Source organism: Puma concolor, chromosome D3, assembly GCF_028749965.1.
Source record: "Puma concolor isolate L17-30 chromosome D3, mPumCon1.1.hap2, whole genome shotgun sequence".
NCBI lineage: Eukaryota > Metazoa > Chordata > Mammalia > Carnivora > Felidae > Puma > Puma concolor.
The window spans coordinates 69,844,761-69,866,655 of NC_141678.1; the positions used below are offsets into that span (position 1 = coordinate 69,844,761).

At 42.3% G+C, this 21,895-nt stretch overlaps 1 protein-coding gene and 1 long non-coding RNA gene across 3 annotated transcripts in view; both read right to left on the reverse strand.

Moving 5' to 3' along the window:
- Positions 1 to 5,635: 5,635 nt before the first annotated feature.
- On the reverse strand, positions 5,636 to 8,118 carry LOC147575620 (uncharacterized). The gene is made up of 2 exons (XR_015242562.1): positions 7,356 to 8,118; positions 5,636 to 7,116 (listed from the first exon to the last, which is right to left on the reverse strand). It is a non-coding gene; the product is annotated as an uncharacterized LOC147575620 (long non-coding RNA).
- Positions 8,119 to 9,595: 1,477 nt separating this feature from the next.
- The window catches only part of MYO5B (myosin VB), a 342,952-nt gene continuing 330,652 nt past the window's right edge, over positions 9,596 to 21,895 (reverse strand). For both annotated transcript variants that reach the window (XM_086682946.1, XM_086682945.1), the window contains 6 exons: positions 21,726 to 21,815; positions 19,291 to 19,441; positions 17,696 to 17,981; positions 16,907 to 17,081; positions 14,824 to 14,904; positions 9,596 to 9,955 (listed from right to left, as the gene is read on the reverse strand). In XM_086682946.1, coding sequence (XP_086539072.1) covers positions 9,803 to 9,955; positions 14,824 to 14,904; positions 16,907 to 17,081; positions 17,696 to 17,981; positions 19,291 to 19,441; positions 21,726 to 21,815 — 936 coding nt within the window. In that variant the 3' untranslated portion in view covers positions 9,596 to 9,802. The remainder of the gene's footprint in view (positions 9,956 to 14,823; positions 14,905 to 16,906; positions 17,082 to 17,695; positions 17,982 to 19,290; positions 19,442 to 21,725; positions 21,816 to 21,895) is intronic.

The following is a 21,895-nucleotide window of genomic DNA, read 5'->3' on the forward strand; positions in this document are numbered from 1 at the left end:
CAGTAATTACATAAAATGGAATAATATACAATTTATATGCATTGGACAAATTCTGAGGGTCATTCTACAACCCCAGGAGATAGATGTTTTGTTTTTCATTTTATAAATGAAGAAGCTTAGGCCCAGAGAAACCAAAGAACTTGCCAAGGCGTCAAATCTAGAAAATTGCTGAATTAGAATTTTGAGCCCTGATCCTCAAATGCCCCAGGCCCGTATTGTCTTTGGCATTTACAGGATATAGAATAGAGGAGTAGGGTAGAAGAGAGGACAGGTATCATTAGCTAAGGTATATGTTGTACAAAATGAAAGGTGAATGTTAAGTGAATCTTCTTTAGAGGAAGAAATACTGTATTTGGGAAGAAATCCTGTTACTTTCAGTGTATGACGGCTCAGGTTCAGAAGGTTTATTTGCTTTTTTCTGCAGGGGAGGAGGTGTGGGTGAGATAAAGTGGTTTCAGGCAGGTGGAGAGGTGAGGCAATGAGTCAGTACTAGATATTTACCTTTTCTTGACCAGGGTTCCGACAGGAAACGATTTGAGTGACAATTTTTTAAATTTTCTCAAAGATGATACAGAGCAAGTACCATTGCAGATGCACAGGAGTTAAGTTATTTCATTGCATATAGTGGAAACCTTGGGGCATTCAAACCTGATTTGGGTGTGACAGCTAGTAACCCAGTGTTAGTATTTTTTTGCCGTTATAGTTCCCATGTTCAAGGCTTATTTTTTTCTTTAGGGCTAATTATTGGTTCGGATGGTTTAGGCTGCAAATAACAGAAGACTTGACTTAAACTGTCTTACACAATAAAGTTTTCATTGTTTCACATAACAAGAAGCCTCCAAGCATTACCATGTCATCAAGCACTCAGGCTTTTAGTTGTCACAGCTGTAGGCATCATGTCTGCACAAAACCATGTTCAAAGAGAGGAAGGTGAGTATTTCCCATGTCTTTATCAAGAAGGGACATCTTTCTCTTCTGTTTCATCGGCCAGAATTGAGTTGTTTGCCCATGCTGTCGTTGCAAAAGTGGCTGGAAAAACAGGTCTGTGTTTTTCAATTTCTATCTTGGAAAGCAAGCTCTGCCAGTAAGGATGAAAACTGGAAAAGGCTGTTGGGCAAGTGACCATCAGTGTCAGGCACGAAGCCCTGTATTAGCAATTACACAGACTTTCATGCAACCTACACCCTCTCCTATTGCATACTGACCTCTCTAAATTGCTATGATGAATTTGGATTTGTATAGCTTAGCCCATGAATGAGAAGTTGGAGCTCTGGCGTTTTGCACTCCCTGTCAATCAAGAGTTCTGCTTTAGCAGTGTCCTCTGGTTAGACGAAAGGTACTGTGCAATTGCTCAAATTTGTTACTGAATCCAGTGTCAACATTTATTTGTTTTTTTTTTTTCAACGTTTATTTATTTTTGGGACAGAGAGAGACTCAACATTTATTTAAAATGGGTAAACAGGGTGCCTGGGTGGCTCAGTCAGTTGAGCGTCCGACTTCGGCTCAGGCCATGATCTCACGGTTTACAGATTCAAGCCCCACATGGGGCTCTGTGCCGACAGCTTGGAGCTTGGAGCCTGCTTTGGATTCGGTGTCTCCCCCTCTCTCTCCCCCTCCTCCACTCACTCTCTGACTCAAAAATATACACATTAAACAAACAAACAAACAAAAAAAGAAATGTCACTAAAATCGATGGATCCTAAAACCCTTGGGTAAATGGTTTACATATATAAGAACCTGTAAATATATGTAAGGACATTTACATAGTCTCAGAGTATCATGAAGAGGAAAATGTACCCTCACAAAAGAGAAATCTTGGGAATATTACCACCTTAACCAAATGACAAAGCTTAACATCACCAATAATGGGAGAAGCTAACACCATACATCCCCTTGGAGCATTGGGGACACAACCTCACCTATGTGGGATCTCTCCAAAAAATGTCTGACTGGAATGTAATCCTAAGGAAACAATCAGATAAATCCAAATGAAGAGATGTTCTGCAAAGCAACTGACCTAAAGTCTTCAAAAATATCGATGTTGTGGGAAAAAAAAAAGTCTGGTATTAAAGGAACTAGGGATTAACATTTAATGCAATGTGGGATCTCTAATTGGAAACTGGGTTAAAAGCAACTACTCTAAAAAAACAGCAGCAACAACAAACCAAGAAACTCCAAAGCAAAACAAAACAAAACCAAAAAACCAAAAAAACAGCAACTCAAAAGAACAGAATTGGGACATTTGGGAGGAACTTTAATACAAGTTATATGAGATAGTTGTATTGACATACTTTTCCTGATGTTAATTTTATTGTAGAAATGTGGGAGATTGTCCTCTTTTCTTAGGAGCAGCTGTGGTGAAGAATAAGGATGTCTGCAATTCATTTTCCAGTGACTCAGAAAAAAAAAATGCATACAAATATACTGACAGAGAAAGAGAGAAAGCAAATATGGCAAAATATTACCAATTAGGGAATCTAAATCAAGAGTGTATGGTTGTTTATTATTTTGTTTTTATAACTTTATTATAGGTTTTTAACTTTCTCAATATAAGAATGCAAAAGGATCTTTCAAGTAAGCCCCAAAATTATCTGAAACAAATTATTTTCTAAAATCTGTAGTCCTTTTCATGTTTAGCCATACAGCCAATATATATGACACTAAGTATGTATATCCAAATTAGTTATTTTATAATTTTTTTGGCCTAGACGTGAAACCTCTCATGAGATGTAAAGTCTTAGACATTTAGCTTTCAGTATTTTTTTTTAAATGTATTATTTCTGTACTTATTTTTTTGGAAAAACAAGTAGCTTAGTATAAAACTGGAAATCAGCCACTCTATTGTAAACCTGTAAATTCTAATATTAAGATTTTATTAAGATTTCATAAATATTAAGCCTCAGCCTTATCTCCCACATTTTCTGGATAATTTTCCTATACTTAAACACCCTATAATACTCAAAATTAATGGTAGCTTAAGCAGCAATGGCTTTAGTAGTTTCAGTAATGGAAACTAGGGAGAGCTGGTGAAGTCATTAGGAGATAGAAAAAATTTTCAAAATGAGCATATGAATTTGAATGAATGAAAGAAGAGAGTTTGCTAATCTTCAGTAGTTTGGAATATTACGTATGTGCTCACTGCTAATCTGCTTTGGTGACAGCTTCAATTTTTGATCGTTAAAAAGGCAATTATTACCTCTGGTGTGGTTTTGCCTTCACAACAAATACCTACTCGTCAGAAAGTTCAAGTTACTAAACAAGCACATCAGAAATGAAATGTAGGGGCACCTGGGTGGCTCAGTCGGTTAAGCGTCAGACTTCAGCTCAGGTCATGATCTTGTGGTTCATGAGTTTGAGCCCCATGTTGGGCTCTGTGCTGACAGCTCAGAGTCTGGAGCCTGCTTCGGATTCTGTGTCCCCTCTCTTTCTCTGCCCCTCCCCTGCTCCTGCTTGCTCTCATTCTCTCTCTCTCTCACTCATGAATAAATATTTAAAAAAAATTTTTTTAATCTCTATTTTTGAGAGAGAGAGAGAGAAAGCGTGAGCAGGGGAGGGACAGACAGAGAGGGAGACACAGAATCTGAAGCAGGCTCCAGGTTCTGAGCTATCAGCACAGAGCATGATGCAGGGCTCAAACTCATGGACCGCGAGATCATGACCTGAGCCGAAGTCGGACGCTTAACCGACTGAGCCACTCAGGCGCCCCATGAATAAACATTTAAAAAAAATGAAATGTAGACCGAAATAGACGCCGATTTGCTGAACTTTCTCAAGTTTACCGCAAATCTTGGTGTATTGTAATAACCTTAAGACATTGTCACAAACTGAGGTGAAGGATATATATCTGCGTTTTTCTCCTCCACGTGTTAAAAGTTGTTTGCAGTGTCTGCATCCTTACCAAGGCTTAGAATTACACTTAGTGATATAGCCATAGGCAAATGTCTATACTTCTTTGGTTCTAATTTTACTCTGCAAATTGCTCATGTTGGTGGATGGGGAGAAACACTATGTTGATGCCCTTCAGCCGGACTCCTCCTGGAACACACCCTTGTTTGAGCGGTTCTGTGCGGGCTTTAATACAGGCTGCAACAAGGGAGATCACTTAGCAGGGGCAGGGCTTAGGGGTTGGAGAGGCATCTCAGTGAGAGGGTGTTAGGAGGTAGTTAGGTGATTTGGGGAGAGTCCAGAGAAGCAGGGCTTCACTCTGAGTTGGGTGCTGTCTGGAAGTAGGAACAAGTCTTTGGGTAATATAAGCCTATCCAGGAGGAGGCGGGTCTGAGCTGGACTAATGGCAGCTGGTGAAGTTGCATTCACTCCCGTTGGCTGGGAGAGGACAGGCGTGGCAGCGTGTGATTTGCCAGTGTTCTTGTCTTCGTGCTTAGACAGAACTACCAAGTGGTCTCGTGTTGTCTCACTTATTCAGAGAGCGACCCTGTCTGTTGTTTTGTGAGACTTGGTGTGAAGGGAGACACTGTAGGGCCCGTCCTGCTTCTCACGCCACCCAGGCCTCGCTCTAAGGGCAAGACCAGGTCCCGGATGTCGGGCTGCTTTTCTTTCTCAACTCTAAGTCGTTAAGTGTGTCCTGTATGAAATTTTGGCTCTTTGCAGACGGTTTTCGTGTTGAGGTCTTGATGGTAAGCCTAGACCTCTCTGGGTATGAGGTGAAAGCTGTCCTGAAGAGTTTATTCTTCCCTCAGCCACTCAGAAAAGAGGGGGAGCCCGTTCTCAGGTTGGAAGTTGGGTTTCACAGGTAACTTTTTACTGACCAGTATTTGTGTGTCATGAAATACTTCATAGCGGTTCCTGGTGATGGGTGTTGAAGGGCACCATCCCCAGAGAAGCCTTATTTCTATACCTATGGGTGGGGCTGTGATGTAGCTTTCAAAGATTTCCAGGGTGTTTTGGTGTGTGCTCCTGTAGGTAAGAAACGCACCCGTGCTTCTGTATAAGTGTCGTTTCTGGGCTACAATGTTCCATTGGCCAATTTGCCTATCTGTGCCTTTTCCACACATCTTAATTACTGAAGTTTTATACTAAGTCTTGACGCTCGTCAGGAAAGTTTTCCCTTTCTCTGAAGTAAGGTTTTCCTTATCCCTGGGTCTTTGCATTTCTATGTCAATTTTAGAATTAGCTGGTCAATTTTCACCAAAAAACTGTTGAGATTTTTTGATTCTGTACATAGATCAACTTGGAGACAACTGACAATGCTTTTGTGGTATTGAGTCTTCCGATCTGTAAATGTGATGGAATTTCTCCAGGTTGTCATTGTTTCACTTACATTATAAACTCCTCCATACAGGTCTTATATTTTCCCACCATTTTGTAATGCCATGTGCAAAGTTACACAAAGGACTGAGTCGATCTCTGGGCTCTGTGCCCTGTACCATGGATCTACTGGTCTTCCTACACCAAACTACCTGGTTTGAATTCTGTAGCTTTAAAGTAATTGCTCAATAAGTCTGCTATTTTACAGGGAAAGTTTTCCCCCACATCCAACACGTGGGCTGAAGCTTGCCAACCCCGTGATTAAATGATCATGGTGCATGTTTGGACGTAGGGGGCCCTGGAATGAAGTTTCTCAAGCAGGCATTAAAAATAAACTTTTCAGCCAATAGATAGCCTCAGAGTTTTAAAGTTCATTTAGATGTGGCACACCACTTTATTCAAAAGTATTTATTTCCACAAATTTTTATCCACAGCTGAATATTACAGTGACTAATACAAGCATCTTTCTATAAACAAAGGTGTAGTTTACAGATTTTTCAAAATGAAAAAATATTTTTATCAGTAGTATTTCCTCTTACAATGTTAGATTCACCCCAGGATTGGAGGTGAACCCTTTACAGAGAAGCAGTCTTTCATCTAAACATCAGTTGCTGGCAAAATGTTATATCCAAATCTGGGTTATTCTGATACAGTATCGTTTTAGAAAGTAGCTTAAATTCACTTCTGATTGCCTTTATTAGAGTTAGAAATGTCTTTAGGAAAACCAATCTTTCGTATCTAATGACCTTTATAAATAAGAAAAAAACCCAGTTCTATATTTGTCATTGGCATTAACCTCTAATTTTTCTACACCCCCTAATTCTCTAATTATGGCACCAACATGTACAAAAAAAGGAATTTTGGCTATTTGGCTCATGCAGCAAATTAACTGAGAAATTGACTGCAGAGAAATATTCTATGAGGATAAACTAAGGGGTCCCGCCCCATGCTGTCACACTGTAGTAACCCTTTAGTCCCATAGGCAGGATAGAAGTGCTTCAATTCAGGATATCCCTTGCTGCCTAGAATTAGGTCAAACGTATGAAAACAATTACATAGATGCAAAAGAAAGGGATTCTAATTTACTCACTATAATCTTAACGCATTAAAACTCTAAATAGTGGTGTATTGGTGGCAGCAGCGTTTTTTTCCTAAGGGTTCCAAGTTCCTGGTTTTGTTTTTATAAAAGCCTGAAAATTTCATGGTATAGGACAATCAAGGGAAGAAAGTCCTACTGAAAGGGGAAGAACAGTATTTTCCTTTGGGTCTACTCTGCTCTCCAGGTACCATACACCTCACCGCAGCTATGACGATCCAGGGAGAACACATGGCTGTTGTCAGCTCTGATTATTAATAGGTACATCACGCACACTTCTACCAGTAAGCAGAGAGGCTCCCTCTTATACCTAAAACACAAACTGTCTATAAATATTTGATTCTTGGGTAATCTTTAAGATGCTGTTTCAAGAGACCAATCAAAACTCCACCATGATGTCGAATGTTAACATTCTTCCCACGGCAACACTTATTCCAGAGAAATAATTGGGGACTCAGTTATCTTAGTAACTGCCGAAGGCACATGGTGAGAGGGGTGTCGACTAAATTTTAAACAGTAAAAAATAAAGACAGCTATCTAGTGCAGAGTTCAAATCTTGATGTTGAATTAAGTTACATTGAGTCATTGATTTCATGAAGGTGGATAATGTTTAACTTTAAAAATGCGAAAAATAAAAATGCTAATAAGTGATTCAAGTTTCTCTGACGATGCTCCTTCCAGTCTCCAAGTGTTAAATAGGGCCGATCGAAACATTAACCGATCACTGTATTTCTTGTCAGTGCTCTATAAAAGACCTTTTTTTTTTAATTTTTTTTTCAACGTTTATTTATTTTTGGGACAGAGAGAGACAGAGCATGAACGGGGGAGGGGCAGAGAGAGAGGGAGACACAGAATCGGAAACAGGCTCCAGGCTCTGAGCCATCAATCAGCCCAGAGCCTGACGCGGGGCTCGAACTCACGGACCGGACCGCGAGATCGTGACCTGGCTGAAGTCGGACGCTTAACCGACTGCGCCACCCAGCCGCCCCAAGACCATTTGTTTTTAAAGCATACATAAGTTAAACATAGCTCCAGTGAAATCTCTCTTCTGGAAAAGAACTTAATCTGCCATTTCTTGGACTAAGTAGAGGACTATTCATAATGCCCCACCCCCGGCTCCCGCCCTGCATTTAATTGCCAAGCTTTTATTCAATGAGTCCTTGGCACCTAGTGATTAACCAGTGACAGCAGAGGTAGTGACCCACAGGGATAGAGAGGAGGAGGATGTACGACAGAATATAAGGACAGTAAACCATTGCTTTTATGGAATCACTGCCCTTCAAACTCCTTAACACACTCTAAACAAAGCCATTTGGGGCTATCTTGAAGATTAAGGACAGTCCTTACGTGAGAGACTCCGTTTTAAACTAAAGTGCAGCAACAAGCAAATTATACTTAATAAACTTTAAAAAGAGGTAGCCACAGACCTAGTAGGTTTAGACTGGCCTTCCAAAGTCTTTGTGGGCGTCAGATGAACTTAAGCGTACTGGGCCGAGGGTCAGGCACGGCTCTGCAGATAGCCAAGAGGAGCATGTTTACTGCAGAGGGGTCACGCTGGAGACCCGGATTTGGACAGGATGGTCAAGAGTCTTCGCCCAGGTGCTGGGCCTTGTCCTACCCCAGCAGCCGCAAGAATGGCAGAGAAAGTGGAGCCGAAAGGGCACAGTATGCAGGACCATTCAGGGCTTGGAGTGTGTGATGTTTCTGGGAGCCTTCCTAGTTGCCTGGCTGAGTAACAGGGGGTGGGTGTGTGTGTGTGTGTGGTGTGTGTGTATGTGTGTGTGTGTGTGTGTGTGTGTGTGTGTAGGGGGGATGTTCTAACCTGCAGTTCACGGAGAAGTCTTATCTTCTCAGGGTAATAGGCTCTCCTTGGTTTTGCAGAACAGATGGTGTTTGGTCATGGGAACAGCATACTGTTAATCTACTAGAAATATGGAAAAAAAATCATTAAAAAAAAGTGGGCGTGGAGAACTATGCAGGGTTTTCTAACCAATGCCTCCTTTGAAGAGGCAAGGGAAAAACCAATAAAAGCAACAAAGTCTGTAATACTTCACTGAATATTCTTTAATCCTTTTTTTCAAAGCAGAGATATTTCCGATGTTTATGTGTTAATTTAAAAAAAAACATTGAAAATAACCTGAAAAGGGGACATAGGTTATTCTCACTCTTTAAAAAGAGCACACACACATACACAAACCCAAAGAACTTGGGTAATAATAATCCCTGATTTTAAAAAGGTTTTTTTAAAAAGGTTTTTTTCAAATAATCCAGTTTTCAAGATGAATTTTTCCTTTACTATTTTGATCATCTGGAATTACAGTGAATTATATGATGCTCTTATTGGAAGTTTTATGGCATTAAGGGCATTGCAGGCTTTCATATGAACTTGTTTGGTTTTTAATCTGTAAATAAAACTTGGTTTTCTTTTCTAATATTTAGCTTATGCACATTTTCATTGGACTAGCATTAGAAGCAAAGAATATCTTTCCATCTTGCTCACATTTTAAGTTTGGGACCATAGCATTTGAAAAAAAAAATTTTTTTTTTTAACATTTATTCATTTTTGAAAGTGTGTGAGTAGGGGAGGGGCAGAGAGGGAGACACAGAATCTGAAGCAGGCTCCAGGCTCTGAGCTGTCAGCACAGGGCCTGATGCAGGGCTCGAACTCACAAACTGCGAGATCATAACCTGAGCAGAAGTTGGATGCCCCCTTGGGACCACAGCATTTTTAGCATTATTCCTTCACAAACCCAAGACTATGCAAAAAGTGTTTAAGCACATTAGGGACTGAGTCTTATAGTTTTGCTTTCCCAGTACTCGGAATGTTTCATTGGGAGGTCAGTTACACCACCGTCTCTGCATCACCAGGCATTCAAAATATTTTTGACAAACTTCTCACAAGGCCCCTGTATTTTTGTTCTCAGAACATCTCCCCACAAACTCATCTGCACCTGTGGTTTGTTGACCTGGAAAAATGTTATCCAGTATGCAACAGTATCAGGGTTATTAGTACCATTATTTGTTAAAAGTCCTCTGAAGGCAATTTATGTGATTTACATATTTTTAATATTCTTTTACTTTGGGCATTCTCCAGTTATATGGAAAGATCAAAACTAGGCAGTTTCCATTTTATAGATTGGCACCTTTTATATGGCCATGGGGACTGCTTGGTGGCTGTAGATTATTATAATATGAACTCATTTAGACTGAAATCATATACTTAAAAAAACTGTCCATATTTCAAGTGTTTTATTCTGAGTAGTAGGTACAAAAAATAATGACAGATGTGTCTTATTTCGTATAGTTCAGCACTCTGTGCAGGTTCTTAGTCTCTGATGTGATCCGCTTTTAAAGATTTAATAGATCCTTGAATTTACTTTACAGTATGGATTTCCTTCTTGCTCTCATTGGAAATGGAGCCAAAGGTGGGAAGGTGCCTTGTCAGACCTCATTGAGGAACTCCAGATTGAGATATGCTGGGATGTGGATGGAGTCCATGGTCAGAGAGGATGGGTTAAATGGAAACAACACTGGAAACATGTGCTTGAAGTCTAACAGCAGTTGCTGAGGGTCATTCCGCTCTTGTAGTTGTGCCTGTGGGGAAGAATGAGACCATGTAAAATACTTAAAACACCTAAAGATAGCCAGTTTAGGTGAACTCACAAAAGTGAATTAGCGTGTATCATGGAAATATTTAACACAATTAGATTGGGCTTTGGGAAAACGTGGCCTCCCTGTCCCTGGGGTTATTTGGCAGGAGAGGAGCCCTGTTGTAGGCTTGTTGGAGAGATGACTTTAAGCTCTCCCCTAATGCTAGAATAGAAAAACTACATTTCAGGTGCAAATCATGTGGACAGGTACTGTAGTGAAGTGGTTAAGACCGTGGGGTCTGGAAACAGCCTGAGCTCTGATCTGGTACCACCCTGGGCAAATTTCTGAACCTGTCTACACCTTAGTTTTCTCATCTGTAAACTGGAATGGGGAGAGTGACAGCATATAAAATGGCAGAGTGGGAAGCACTGGGGCTCAGTCCCTCCATTGAAGCAACCATTGAGCTGGAGAAAGCAATTGCTATCAACTCTCTTGGAACTCTGGAAACTGACTGGACACTTACAACGAGCAGGAGTATGCCTGATGAAGGGGGAGGCTGTTATGTTCACTAAGAGAGCAGTATGTATGAACCAGCCACTATTCCCCAGTCTCCAGCCCCTTGCAGCTGTTGGGGGAGAAGCCCACACTCCTGGAGAAGCTGGCCAGTGTGGCAGGGCAGGCAGTGGAAGCTTGTCCTCCAAAAATGTGGGGTTGTGCACTTGTTGGTCTGGCATTCCCTGATGGACTGGCACAAATGCCTGCCTTGATTTTGGCTTCTTTGGGGAGACGGTGGCTTCCCCCAGTGGCATCAATTGGAAGATTTAAGCCTCTTTCCTTTCCCCCTCTATCTGCAGCCAGACATTTTAGGAAAAGTATAATGACTGAAAGGAAACTTTTCAGTTTACTAAAGGGGTTCAACAGCAGACTTGGGCAGGCAGAAGAAATGATCAGTGAACTTGCAGATAAGGCAACTGAAACTATCCAGTTGGAGGAACACATAGAAAAAAGATGAATAAAAGCGAACAGAACCTGAGGGACCCGTGGGACACCATAAAGCATACAACGTATATGTCACAGTAGTCCAGAAAGAGAAAAGAGAAAGGGGAAGAAAATATCTGAAGAAATAATGGTCAAAAATGTCCCAAATCTGACGAAAGACACCCCTCTCTCCCCCCTCCAAGAAACTCAACAAACTCCAAGCAAGATAAAAAAAAAAAAAAGACCCAAGTGGGATCAAAAAGATTCACACTGAGACACATCAGAGTCAAATTATCAAAGCCCAACAACAAGGAGGGAATCTTGAAAGCAGCAAGAGAGAAAGGACTCCTGCATACAACAAGGTGTCCTCAAGGAAGATTATGAATGGATTTCTCATCAGAAACCATGGAGGTCAGAAGGGAGTCCTGAAAGAAACTGTTAACCAAAAACTCTACATCCAAAACCATCCCTCAACAACGAAGGGGAAATGGAGTCCTTTCCAGATAAACAAAAGCAGAAGAAACAAAAGAAAGTCCTACAGGCTGAAATAAAAGGGCACTGGACAGTAACTCAAAGCCACAGAAGAAATAAAGAACATAGGTAAATGTAAAAGCCAGCAGCGGACTTTTGGTTTGTAATTCCTTTTTCCTATACAGTTTATACAGATACAGAAAACATTGATAAATTTCTGTCAATGGGAACATATGTGGAACACACGTGGCCTGTGACAATAACAAAATAACGACAGAAGGACAGAGATGGGTAGCAGTGGAACTCGCGTACTCCTGAAACTGAGTTGGTATTATTTAAATTAGGTTGTTGTGGGGCGCCTGGGTGGCTCAGTCGGTTGGGTGTCCGACTTCAGCCCAGGTAATGATCTCGCGGTGAGTTCGAGCCCCGCGTCAGGCTCTGGGCTGACGGCTCAGAGCCTGGAGCCTGCTTCCGATTCTGTGTCTCTCTCTCTCTCTCTCTCTGCCCCTCCCCTGTTCATGCTCTGTCTCTGTCTCAAAAATAAACAAACTTAAATTAGGTTGTTGAGAGTTTCAGATGTTAACTGTGATCAACAAGGTGACTACTAATAACTAAAAAAATATATATACAGAAAATGAAAGCAGGGAATCAAAATGGTATACTACGAAAACCACACACACACACACACACACACACACAGGCAGTCATGAGGAACATAAAATCTAGGCAGGCACACAGAATACCAGTAGCTGCATGTCAGATGTGGTTACTGATGGAGTGCACATCGTGTTTAGTACATAGGATGGTGTCTGGCACTAGGTGAGTCCCATGTTTGCTCTGATCTTTACATGTTCCTTTGTACCTTCTGCCTGTGCACATCCCATCAACCTCTGAACCGTGAACCCAGGTGCAACTGTACTTTTATAAACGCTGCTGAGACTGGTTCACTGAGTGCTTCCAAGAGGAAAATCAACACAGTCTGAATCTGTAAAAACACAGGTCGTCTCCTACGAGCTTCAACTGTGAAAGCTTTCCCCCTTGTTAGGAAGCCACACCCATTGCCTCAGGTAGTGACAACATTTTGACATGTTGTAACTTTCTACAGGTTTCATTATTTCCCCGTTTTGGATAAGGCTGAGGATGCTGATCTGCTAAACTCTCCCCGCATTCATTAGCACATCACATCTGACTAACGCTCCTAGAACCTCCGGTTTTCTAAAGCCTTCAAGCAGGGCTGAGGTCAGTAATAACGCAGTAGTGTTTGAAAAGTGTTGGGAAACAGGTTTCTAGAACAAAATCAGTGTGGGCATAGGATTGAGAGGGGATTCTATGGTGGCTGTGGAGTGCATAAAGGTGTACCTACATGGACAATGAATGGAAAATGCTTTCAATTTCCAGCTGTCGATTTAATTTTTTTTAATGTTTATTCATTTTTGAGAGGTGGGGGGAGGGAGGGAAGGGCAGAGAGAGGGGGGGGAGACAAAATCTGAAGCAGGCTCCAGGCTCCGAGTTGTCAGCGCAGAGCCCGACACGGGGCTTGAACCCATGAACTGTGACATCATGACCTGAGCCGAAGTTGGACGCTTACCTGACTGAGCCACCCAGACACCCCCAAAACCGAAAATTTTTGATAGTATTGCCAGCTACTGAAATTGGTAGCTGAAGAAGACTCAGAACCTGACTTGGATCTTCAGAGGCCATCTGCTCAACCTCTGCTGCCTTTTGTCTGTGCCCTCAGTTCAAAGCCAAAGTCTGACAAGGCAGTATTCTTTGACCTTTGGCCTGGCTGCTCTCCTAAACAGTGCCTCTGTCAACAAGCAGTTCCAGCTCTCCCTCTGATGTGTGTGTCTTAGATATTTAAAGCCAAATAAGACTTCCTAAACTCATACTTTGGTTCGTGTAAATTATCATTGCCCCATAAAAATCAGCGCTGAGTCAGACAGCCCAGTAGCTTCTCTTCTGTCATCAAACTCTTCCTCTAATTTCAGTAGCTGACTACAGCTGTGTCCTAACTGGATCTTTCCACATCAGTGTCCCTGCCTCTTGAAATAGCCGTGTAGGTCAAACCTCTGTCTGCTTTTCCCTGTGGTCTGCCTGTCACTACATTTTCTCTCCTGCCCTTGGAAGAACAACCTTCTATCTGACTTGGCTTCCCGCCCTTGACCTGCAGGCGTCTGTTCTCTACTTATACACAATGCTGGAGTTTGTTTATTTGCCATTGCTGACTTTCTCTATCCCTGGATCTCTACAATGAAATGCTGTAAGGTGCTCTGAATAGAACCCCAAGTATACGTCAAAGGGAATAGCTTCTTATACCCCATGTCTTCTCAAGGTTCTTCAGTGTCTTTGATAAACCCCGATTTTAATCTCCCTTTCCTGACTCCTCTGATCATTTGCCTCCATTTCTTTTTATCTGTGTTTCATATGTTGGTGTCACTTCACTAGCTAAAGAGGTTTAGAGGCGTGAGAAAGTATTGTATCTCCTCAAGATGTTCCCCATTTATAACAACAGGAGAAACTATCACTGTTTTTGAGTCATCTGGATGTGATTCATTATGCAGATGCTATCAGCCACAGTCACACATAAAAATTAGGCATTCAGCTCAAATCCTCTATGGCTCAGCTTTAGGAAGCTCATCGTTAAGTAAAAAAAAAAAAAAAAAAAAAAAAAAAAAAAAAAAAAACCCATAATCTCAAGACAGATTTAAATAATCATTTCCCTAATATATTTTCTCTCAAGCGTATTCCCAAGGGCAAATATTATAAGTCTTAGAGACAAGACTAAAGAGCTCAAGTTGTTTTCTTTTTTTAATTTTTTTTTTTAACGTTTTTATTTATTTTGAGACAGAGAGAGACAGAGCATGAACAGGGGAGGGTCAGAGAGAGGGAGACACAGAATCTGAAACAGGCTCCAGGCTCTGAGCTGTCAGCACAGAGCCCGACGCGGGGCTCGAACCCACGGACCGCGAGATCGTGACCTGAGCCGAAGTCGGCCGCTCAACCGACTGAGCCACCCAGGCGCCCCTCAAATTGTTTTCTTAAAAAATATTTCTTAGTTCGGTTCATGGGCGGGGCAGATATTCTGCTTACTTTGTTAATTCTATTTGGTGCTATAGTTCAGTGAAGTGATAGTGGCAAATAATACTTAGACTAGGTCTAAAATCTGAGCAGAGATGATAAAAGTTAAGTCTTGTGTGTGTGTGTGTGTGTGTGTGTGTGTAGATCATATATATAAAGTTATTTATAGGTGATATGGTTAGTGTTTACCTAAAGGGAAAGCCTAAGAATGTAAGGTTCTTTGGCATAGAATATAACCAAAAATTTATTAATAAAGAGAAGCAAGGCTAAAACCTAAACTTTGATTTCCTTTAGTAGGTTTAGACCAAGATTTTATAAAATTGATGAAGATTTTTAAAACTCACCTGGATTGTTCGTATAAAGGCCACAGTTACCCGTTCTTCAAATTCATTCAGGGGAGTATAAAGGTTTAAAATTTTGACAATCTGTTGGAATTAAAACAAAAGCTTAGCACAGAGCTAAAGGAACAGAAGATGAATTTTTAATTTCAGAGAATATAGGACATCGGCACAAGAGCACAATCCCCTTTAGACAGGACCCACAACTCGGAGCTGGAGCGACACCTGGGAGTCTTACACTTAATAAGCTACAGTCCATAGGTTTTGTTTGGTAGATCTGAACACTCTTACTGGATTCCTGCCTCCTATATCCCCACCCGCCCCTCTAGCTGTTGCTTGTAAGATAAGGATTCTAGGAAAAGGTTGCCTGAAATCCTCAGCTGTTTTTTTTTTTTTTTTTTTTTTTAAATCCGCTGAAGCTCACCTTCCAGGTGAACCCCAGATTTTTTAAAAATGTTTTTATTGTTAAAGAGAGAAAGAGAATGCACACACATGGGGCAGGGGCAGAGAGAAGGGGAGACAGAGGATCTGAAGCAAGCTCCACACTCAACAGCAGAGAGTCTGATGCTGGGCTCAAGCTCATGAACTGTGAGATCATGACCTGAGTCAAAGTCGGATGCTTAACTGAGTGAGCCACCCAGGTGCCCCTGAAATCCTCAGCCTCTTATCTAGTAGTCATTTAAACATTTCTTTTAAAGAATACTGGACATCTTACCTTATATAAGGTGTGTGTGTATGTGTGTGTATGTGTATATATATGTATATACATATATACACATATATACATATATACACACACATATGTGTGTGTGTGTGTATATACACACACACACATATATATAGGGTATCTACCTCTCACTACCCCCAAAATCACTTACAAAGGAACAGATTTTTTTTCCTATTTAACAGGGGATAATCTCCTGTCTGCCTACCAATTGTCTAGTGGAAGTAGCCTGCCCAAATGCAAAGCAATGTCAGTTGAATTCTAGAAGTAAACTTCTGAAAGCAAAATATTTTTAAAAGGGGGATAAAGTTTGAAAACTCTCAGTACATTTATGCCAGAAGCATTTTTCTTAAGAGTCTGGCATTTCATCTTTTTAGCAGTTAATGGGGGAGATGAAGAAAGGTGTACTTACTTTACAATACAGTTTGGATTTTGTTCTTTAGGTATTGGATAGGGAGAAGGTGGTGCATGATTTACCTCAGAAAGTCTGATTTCCTTGTGCTGATCTCGTTTTGTGAGGCCACCATGTGTGGGCAAATTTCCAAATGGGCACACCATGATGGAGGACAAGACACCATGTGTGTGGTCCAGATTTATCTTTTGATAGACTGGTAACAGCTCTGCAAAGGAGTCCTGATACAAATACGACTTGGCCGGGGTAGGGCAGGGAGGAAAGGCACATTCAAATGTCTCTAGGTTCCTAATGACTACTTAAAATCATGCTAATGGATTCTAAGTGGAAACATGACCATAATGAAAGTAGAGGTGTAAAGAAAATGATTTAATGCCAAATGCCTGATGCTGCCCATTTCTAAACAAAAGTTAAAATTTCTAGTGAGAAACATTCTAGAATAGTGTTTTAAAAATGTTTTTACCTTAAAAAATGAACCAAATTAAAAAAAATAGGGACTCCTGGATAGCTCAGTCAGTTAAGCATCTGACTCTGGATTTTGGCTCAGGTCATGGTTTCATGCTTGTGAGATTGAGACCCCGGGGAGACCCTCCACCCAGTGTGGAGCCTGCTTAAGATTCTTTCTCCCTCTCCCCCTCCCTGGCTTGTGTGTGTGTGTGTGTGTGTGGGAGCACTTTCACTCTCTCAAAAAACAAACAAAAAGCCAAAAAATAACAACCAAAAAATGTTTTCACCCAAGCTTACTGTTTTGTGGGCTTACACTATCTTATCTTTCTAAGTGACCAAGAGGGACTAGAAAGTTACTGGCGGAACGGTGGCATCTTGTTTCAAAGACCAAGGTGGTCTTTACTTCATCCAGGAAATCCCATCCACTGCACAAATAACCCACTGTCCAGAACGGACCTGGAAGGGAAGGTCGAGCGCCAGAGCTGGCGGGGTAGCCACGGTCATACCTGCTGGGTGCTGAGGGAGGTGCACAGCGAGCAGATGGCCTCTGCGTCCTCAGGGGTTTTCTTCTTTAACTGTAGGAGCTGGGCTGCTTGGATCAGAGGTTCCATGGTCTGGACTGCTCCGCTCTGGTGAAGGTTTCTTCCCCGAAGCCACTCTTCAAGTTGACTTATATTGTACCTTAGATACAAGGCAAAGTGAGCTGTGTTAAGCCAGTCCTCCTAACTCACTGGGGCGAGCACACCTGTTGTGTTCATTGCGTGGCCTAGTTGCCAACAGTGTGATCATTCTCTTCACCTTCATTAGCGCACATAGGCAAAAGCCTGAAAAGCACCTGGCGCTAACATTTTGCTGAAGGAATAAATGAACGGGTGCTTAAAATCAAGCAAAAATGAGGTCCCTGAAACGTCTGTATAAGTTAATAGGAAAATGAAACATCATATAGGTTGAATTAAAATAAATGGTACTTAACAGTCACAAACATATTTATGCTTCTGTGTGAGCCTTCGTGTCTCAACTCATTGATTTTTCCCTCTGACGTATCCATGTTGCCTTTATAATCTTTAGAGTATATAAATGCCTCTCAAGCATTTAACTCATTCGTTTACCAGGTCACCAACTCCGTGTTGTTGAATTCCACCAACAGATGACAGGTGATGGAACTGAGTCACATACTGACCGTCACCAGTTAGATTTGGATTCCACTTTCAGAGACAAAGGCCTCGTGCTCGACTCCAGCTGGTGCGTGCGGGCCCCTCCAACAGTGTGGCGAGGGCGAGGCGCAGTTCTCCTACCTGAGCTGCATGCCTGTGCTCCAAGAGCAGACGTCCTTCCGCAGGAGCAGGTTGTTGAGAGTCACAGCGTTGATCATGTAGAAGAGCTGCTTGAACACCTGCAGGATGATCTCCGGGTCCAGGCCCTGGTCACACATGACTGTGTGAAAGGAATTCATCTGGCGGATGACGGCTTCCAGGCAGTAGGAGTTGTCCCCGTCCACCATGCTGGAGGAGCGCTTGCGGTAGCCTGTTGGCTTCACACCAGACAGACCCTGAATGCTCTCATTTTCCAACATGGCAGAAACTGAAAGAAAAGCAGGATGAGAGAAACTTGCAGGTTTCCCAGAGACGACCCATTTTCGGACCACTCAGATCATATGGTACTTTGGGCTTCGGCAATGCCACCGTCTACCGGCACACGATACTGACGTGCTCGGAAACTGAAAGTATTTAGCAACTGAATTTCTAATGTATTTCCACAGAGAAATCTTGGATCAAATCTGTGGACCAAATTTTCACTTAAGCTTGTTGGTGATGGGACAAAGATAATGGGCATGTAGCTACTCAGTTCTGTACTGGCTTCTGTGAGGGATCCAAAGTTGAGAATTGGGCAACTTGGGTGTAGTCCTGGTCTACCCACTGACTTGGCCCTAGGCCCTGAGATCGTCCTGATGTTCAAACAACTCTTTGATATGAGCCGCTGACCATATAAATCTTAGGTTAGCTGGTCTGTCATACTGCACAATGTTGAACTATGTGCCAGCGCTTTATGCTCAGTCATTTCTATCTTCCAACAACCCGTTTCCTGATCAGGAAATCGAAGCCTAAGGAAGTTAAATTACTTGCCCAAGGTCACAATGCTAGGAGTTGGCAGAGCCAGGATTTGAACCCAGGTACGGCCAACTCCAGAACTGGTGCTATTAACCATCCCGTTATTTTGAGTCGTGAAGTATTCCCAGTTCTCCCTAAGCCTGTTACCTCTAAAAGATAGCCCTCTAAAAGGGATAAGGATATGGAATGAAACATATCCTAGAAGACGAATTTCTGGATGGCATGAAGGACCCTGTGCTACTTGGAATTCACCTACAACCTATTTGTGTTTTAAGGACCTGGGGGAAAGCTTTACAGCATAGGTCCAAGGAACAATTTCCTCCCTGGCCTTTATGGAACACACGGAGTGATGTGTGCACATGTCATTTTTCTCGTAACTTATAAAAGGATCACTCTTATTTTTTCAATCTGATTTCATGTGAAGTGTCCAGCACACTGTTTTGGACAGAGTGTTCAACATTTATTGCACCAATGCTTACTACCTTGTTCTCTCGCATGTGCTTGCTTTTTGTCCCACAAATAAAGTATACATGTGGGCACGAGGCATATATTTTTTCACCATATACGCATTTATTTATACCTTTTGAATTTATATTTATCACCTATGGAAGATTTCATAGCTCCGAGCACACAGCAAACACACACCACCTCGCTGCCTTCGTCAGGAAGGTCCTGGTTTCCTGGAGGCCACGCCTAAGATATCTGCTTCCCTAAAAGCAGGCACGTTCCCCATCATTTCGGACCCCACGATGAGTGCTGGAGATCGCCTGCTGCCACCTTACCTATCATAGGCTGCAACACACCCTCGGCGATTTTAATGAGTTGCTGGTAGATTTGAATGGAAAGGTCACTCAGCACCTGGCGGTATTCAGTGAGGTCAAAGTTCTTAAGACAGTGCTCATTCTGCTTGGCAGTATTCTGAGTCATGAAGCCCTGCAGAGACACAGAGGGGGTACTTTACAGAGGCTCAGTGGTCTGCTGGGCTCAGCAGGACTTCTGGGCCTCAGGTGACTTTCATAATACCTTGTGGGGCCTTATCAGGCTCTACTAATAGGAGATTCCACAAGAACCTGTCAAGCTTCTTGAGGCCTCAGTCATGACCCTTGAATTTGAAGGCAGAGCAAAAACTCAGCATGATAGATAAGTCGGAGTTGCTTAATTTAAAAAGCCTAAATCATTTCGTCCACCCACTGGGGTGGTAATTTCCCTACGGCAGCAAACCCAGGTTGGTAGCAGGTTTATATTTTTTTTATTTTTTTCAATATATGAAATTTATTGTCAAATTGGTTTCCATACAACCCCCAGTGCTCATCCCAACAGGTGCCCTCCTCAATACCCGTCACCCACTTTCCCCTCCCTCCCACCCCCCATCAACCCTCAGTTTGTTCTCAGTTTTTAAGAGTCTCTTATGCATTGGCTCTCTCCCATTCTAACCTTTTTTTTTTTTTTTCCTTCCCCGCCCCCATGGGTTTGTTAAGTTTCTCAGGATCCACCTAAGAGTGAAAACATATGGTATCCGTCTTTCTCTGTATGGCTTATTTCACTTAGCATAACACTCTCCAGTTCCATCCATGTTGCTACAAAGGGCCATATTTCATTCTTTCTCATTGCCACGTAGTACTCCATTGTGTATATAAGGTTGGTAGCAGGTTTAGGCAAAGAGGGATTCTTGCTGTTGGATTCTCTGTCCAATTTCCTTCCTAATATGCCATGTTACTTTAAAATGTGGAATACGTGCCCACTAAATGAGTGCGACCCTGGGTCAGATGGTTTTGATAATGAGAAGTTTTACATGGATTCTATTGTTGGGTGTCAGAATAAACCAAAATGATTTCACAGCTACAGCGCCAGTCCTCTTGGCTTTCTATGCTAACAAGATGAAATAATGTTAAATTGAAAGATTTGCTAATGTTGAAAGGATTCATGTGACCAATGTCCCTTTGTATGCAGGCCAAGGTAAACCAACAGCAGCCAAATAGATTATTTTCAAAAGAGTGACCACCCTCAGCAAAGCCTCTCATACTAGGTCACATCACAAAGCAATTGTCTTTAATGTTTCTTTTTGAGAGAGCCTGAGTGGGGGAGGGGGAGAGAGAGATACAGAATCCAAAGAAGGCTCCAGGCTGAGCTGTCAGCACAGAGCCCGACGTGGGGCTCGAACTCAAACTGTGAGATCATGACCTGAGCCAAAATCGGATGCTTAACCGACTGAGCCACCCAGGTGCCCCACAAAGCAATTTTTAATAAAAAATAAAAAGCAGGTGAAATAGCTAAGATATATATTTTTCTCCCTTTTTATTTAGGCTACACAGACCCGGTTATATTGTGCTTCAAGTCTTATGCTTCTCATTGTGTTATTCTCAGTATAAGCAAAAGAGGAAGGGGAGAAAGGAAAGTCAAGGCAACCTCCAGGGGTCTGGGAGTGGTGTCCGGGATGAGTTGGGATTCTTACTGGAGAAACCAGAGTGAAGACATGATGTTACAAAGTCACTGGGCTGAACGCAGAGTAGGGCGCAGTTCTTTCGGGGACCAGTGTTGGGAACAGTGAGCTCTAGATGAAGCTGGGCCCTCAAGGTTCAGAGTAGAATATGAAAATAATGTAGTCAGTTGGGCTGCAGGCCAAGGAATCAAATTTGGATAGAAGAATAAAATTAGGGCCTTAACACTAATGTGTACATTGATTATGTTGTGCCTCTGTTCTGTGTCTGCCTTAAAATGAACAAACTAATTGGTTGGCTTGGGAGATAGTCTCATACATCAGACAACTACATGGGCTTTCTTCCAGTGTTTAGTGAACTGGGGCTCTTCCGGGGCTGCTCCAGAAATTTAAGGTCACAAGCGTTTCCCCGGAGAGTCCCAGGAGCATTCAGATGGGTCATATAAACTCATTTCTCCACCAACTCTACTTATTTGATTCAGGTGCTCACTGGAGGCCGCCTAGAGACAGGTATCCTGTTGCTGGCTTAATACTGCTTCCAGCCCGAAGTCCCAGACGGTTCTCCCAAGACTTTACGTGCTGTCCTCCGGGTAGAACCACATATGGACAGAGCAGGTCTACCTTCCACAACACCCCTAACCCCCATTCTGAGCTGAGATCTGAGGTGCTCTGAAGCAGAACACATATTGCTGTATGCAAGGAAATGAGGATTTGACAGGAGGATCTGAGGCACTTTCATGGTTTCTAAGTGCTCCCCAGGGGATTGGGTTCAGCACTCACCTCATCCCCGCTATACTGCTTCAAACAATGAAGGAGACGGCAGGTATTGGATAACCAGAATGATGTCATCTCGAAGTCATCATTGTGCTTCTGTGAAAAGAGAAAGACATCCCTGGTCATGCGTAGTGGCTCCCATCCGGTTAAAGGCTCACCTGGTGTCTCTTTCCGGG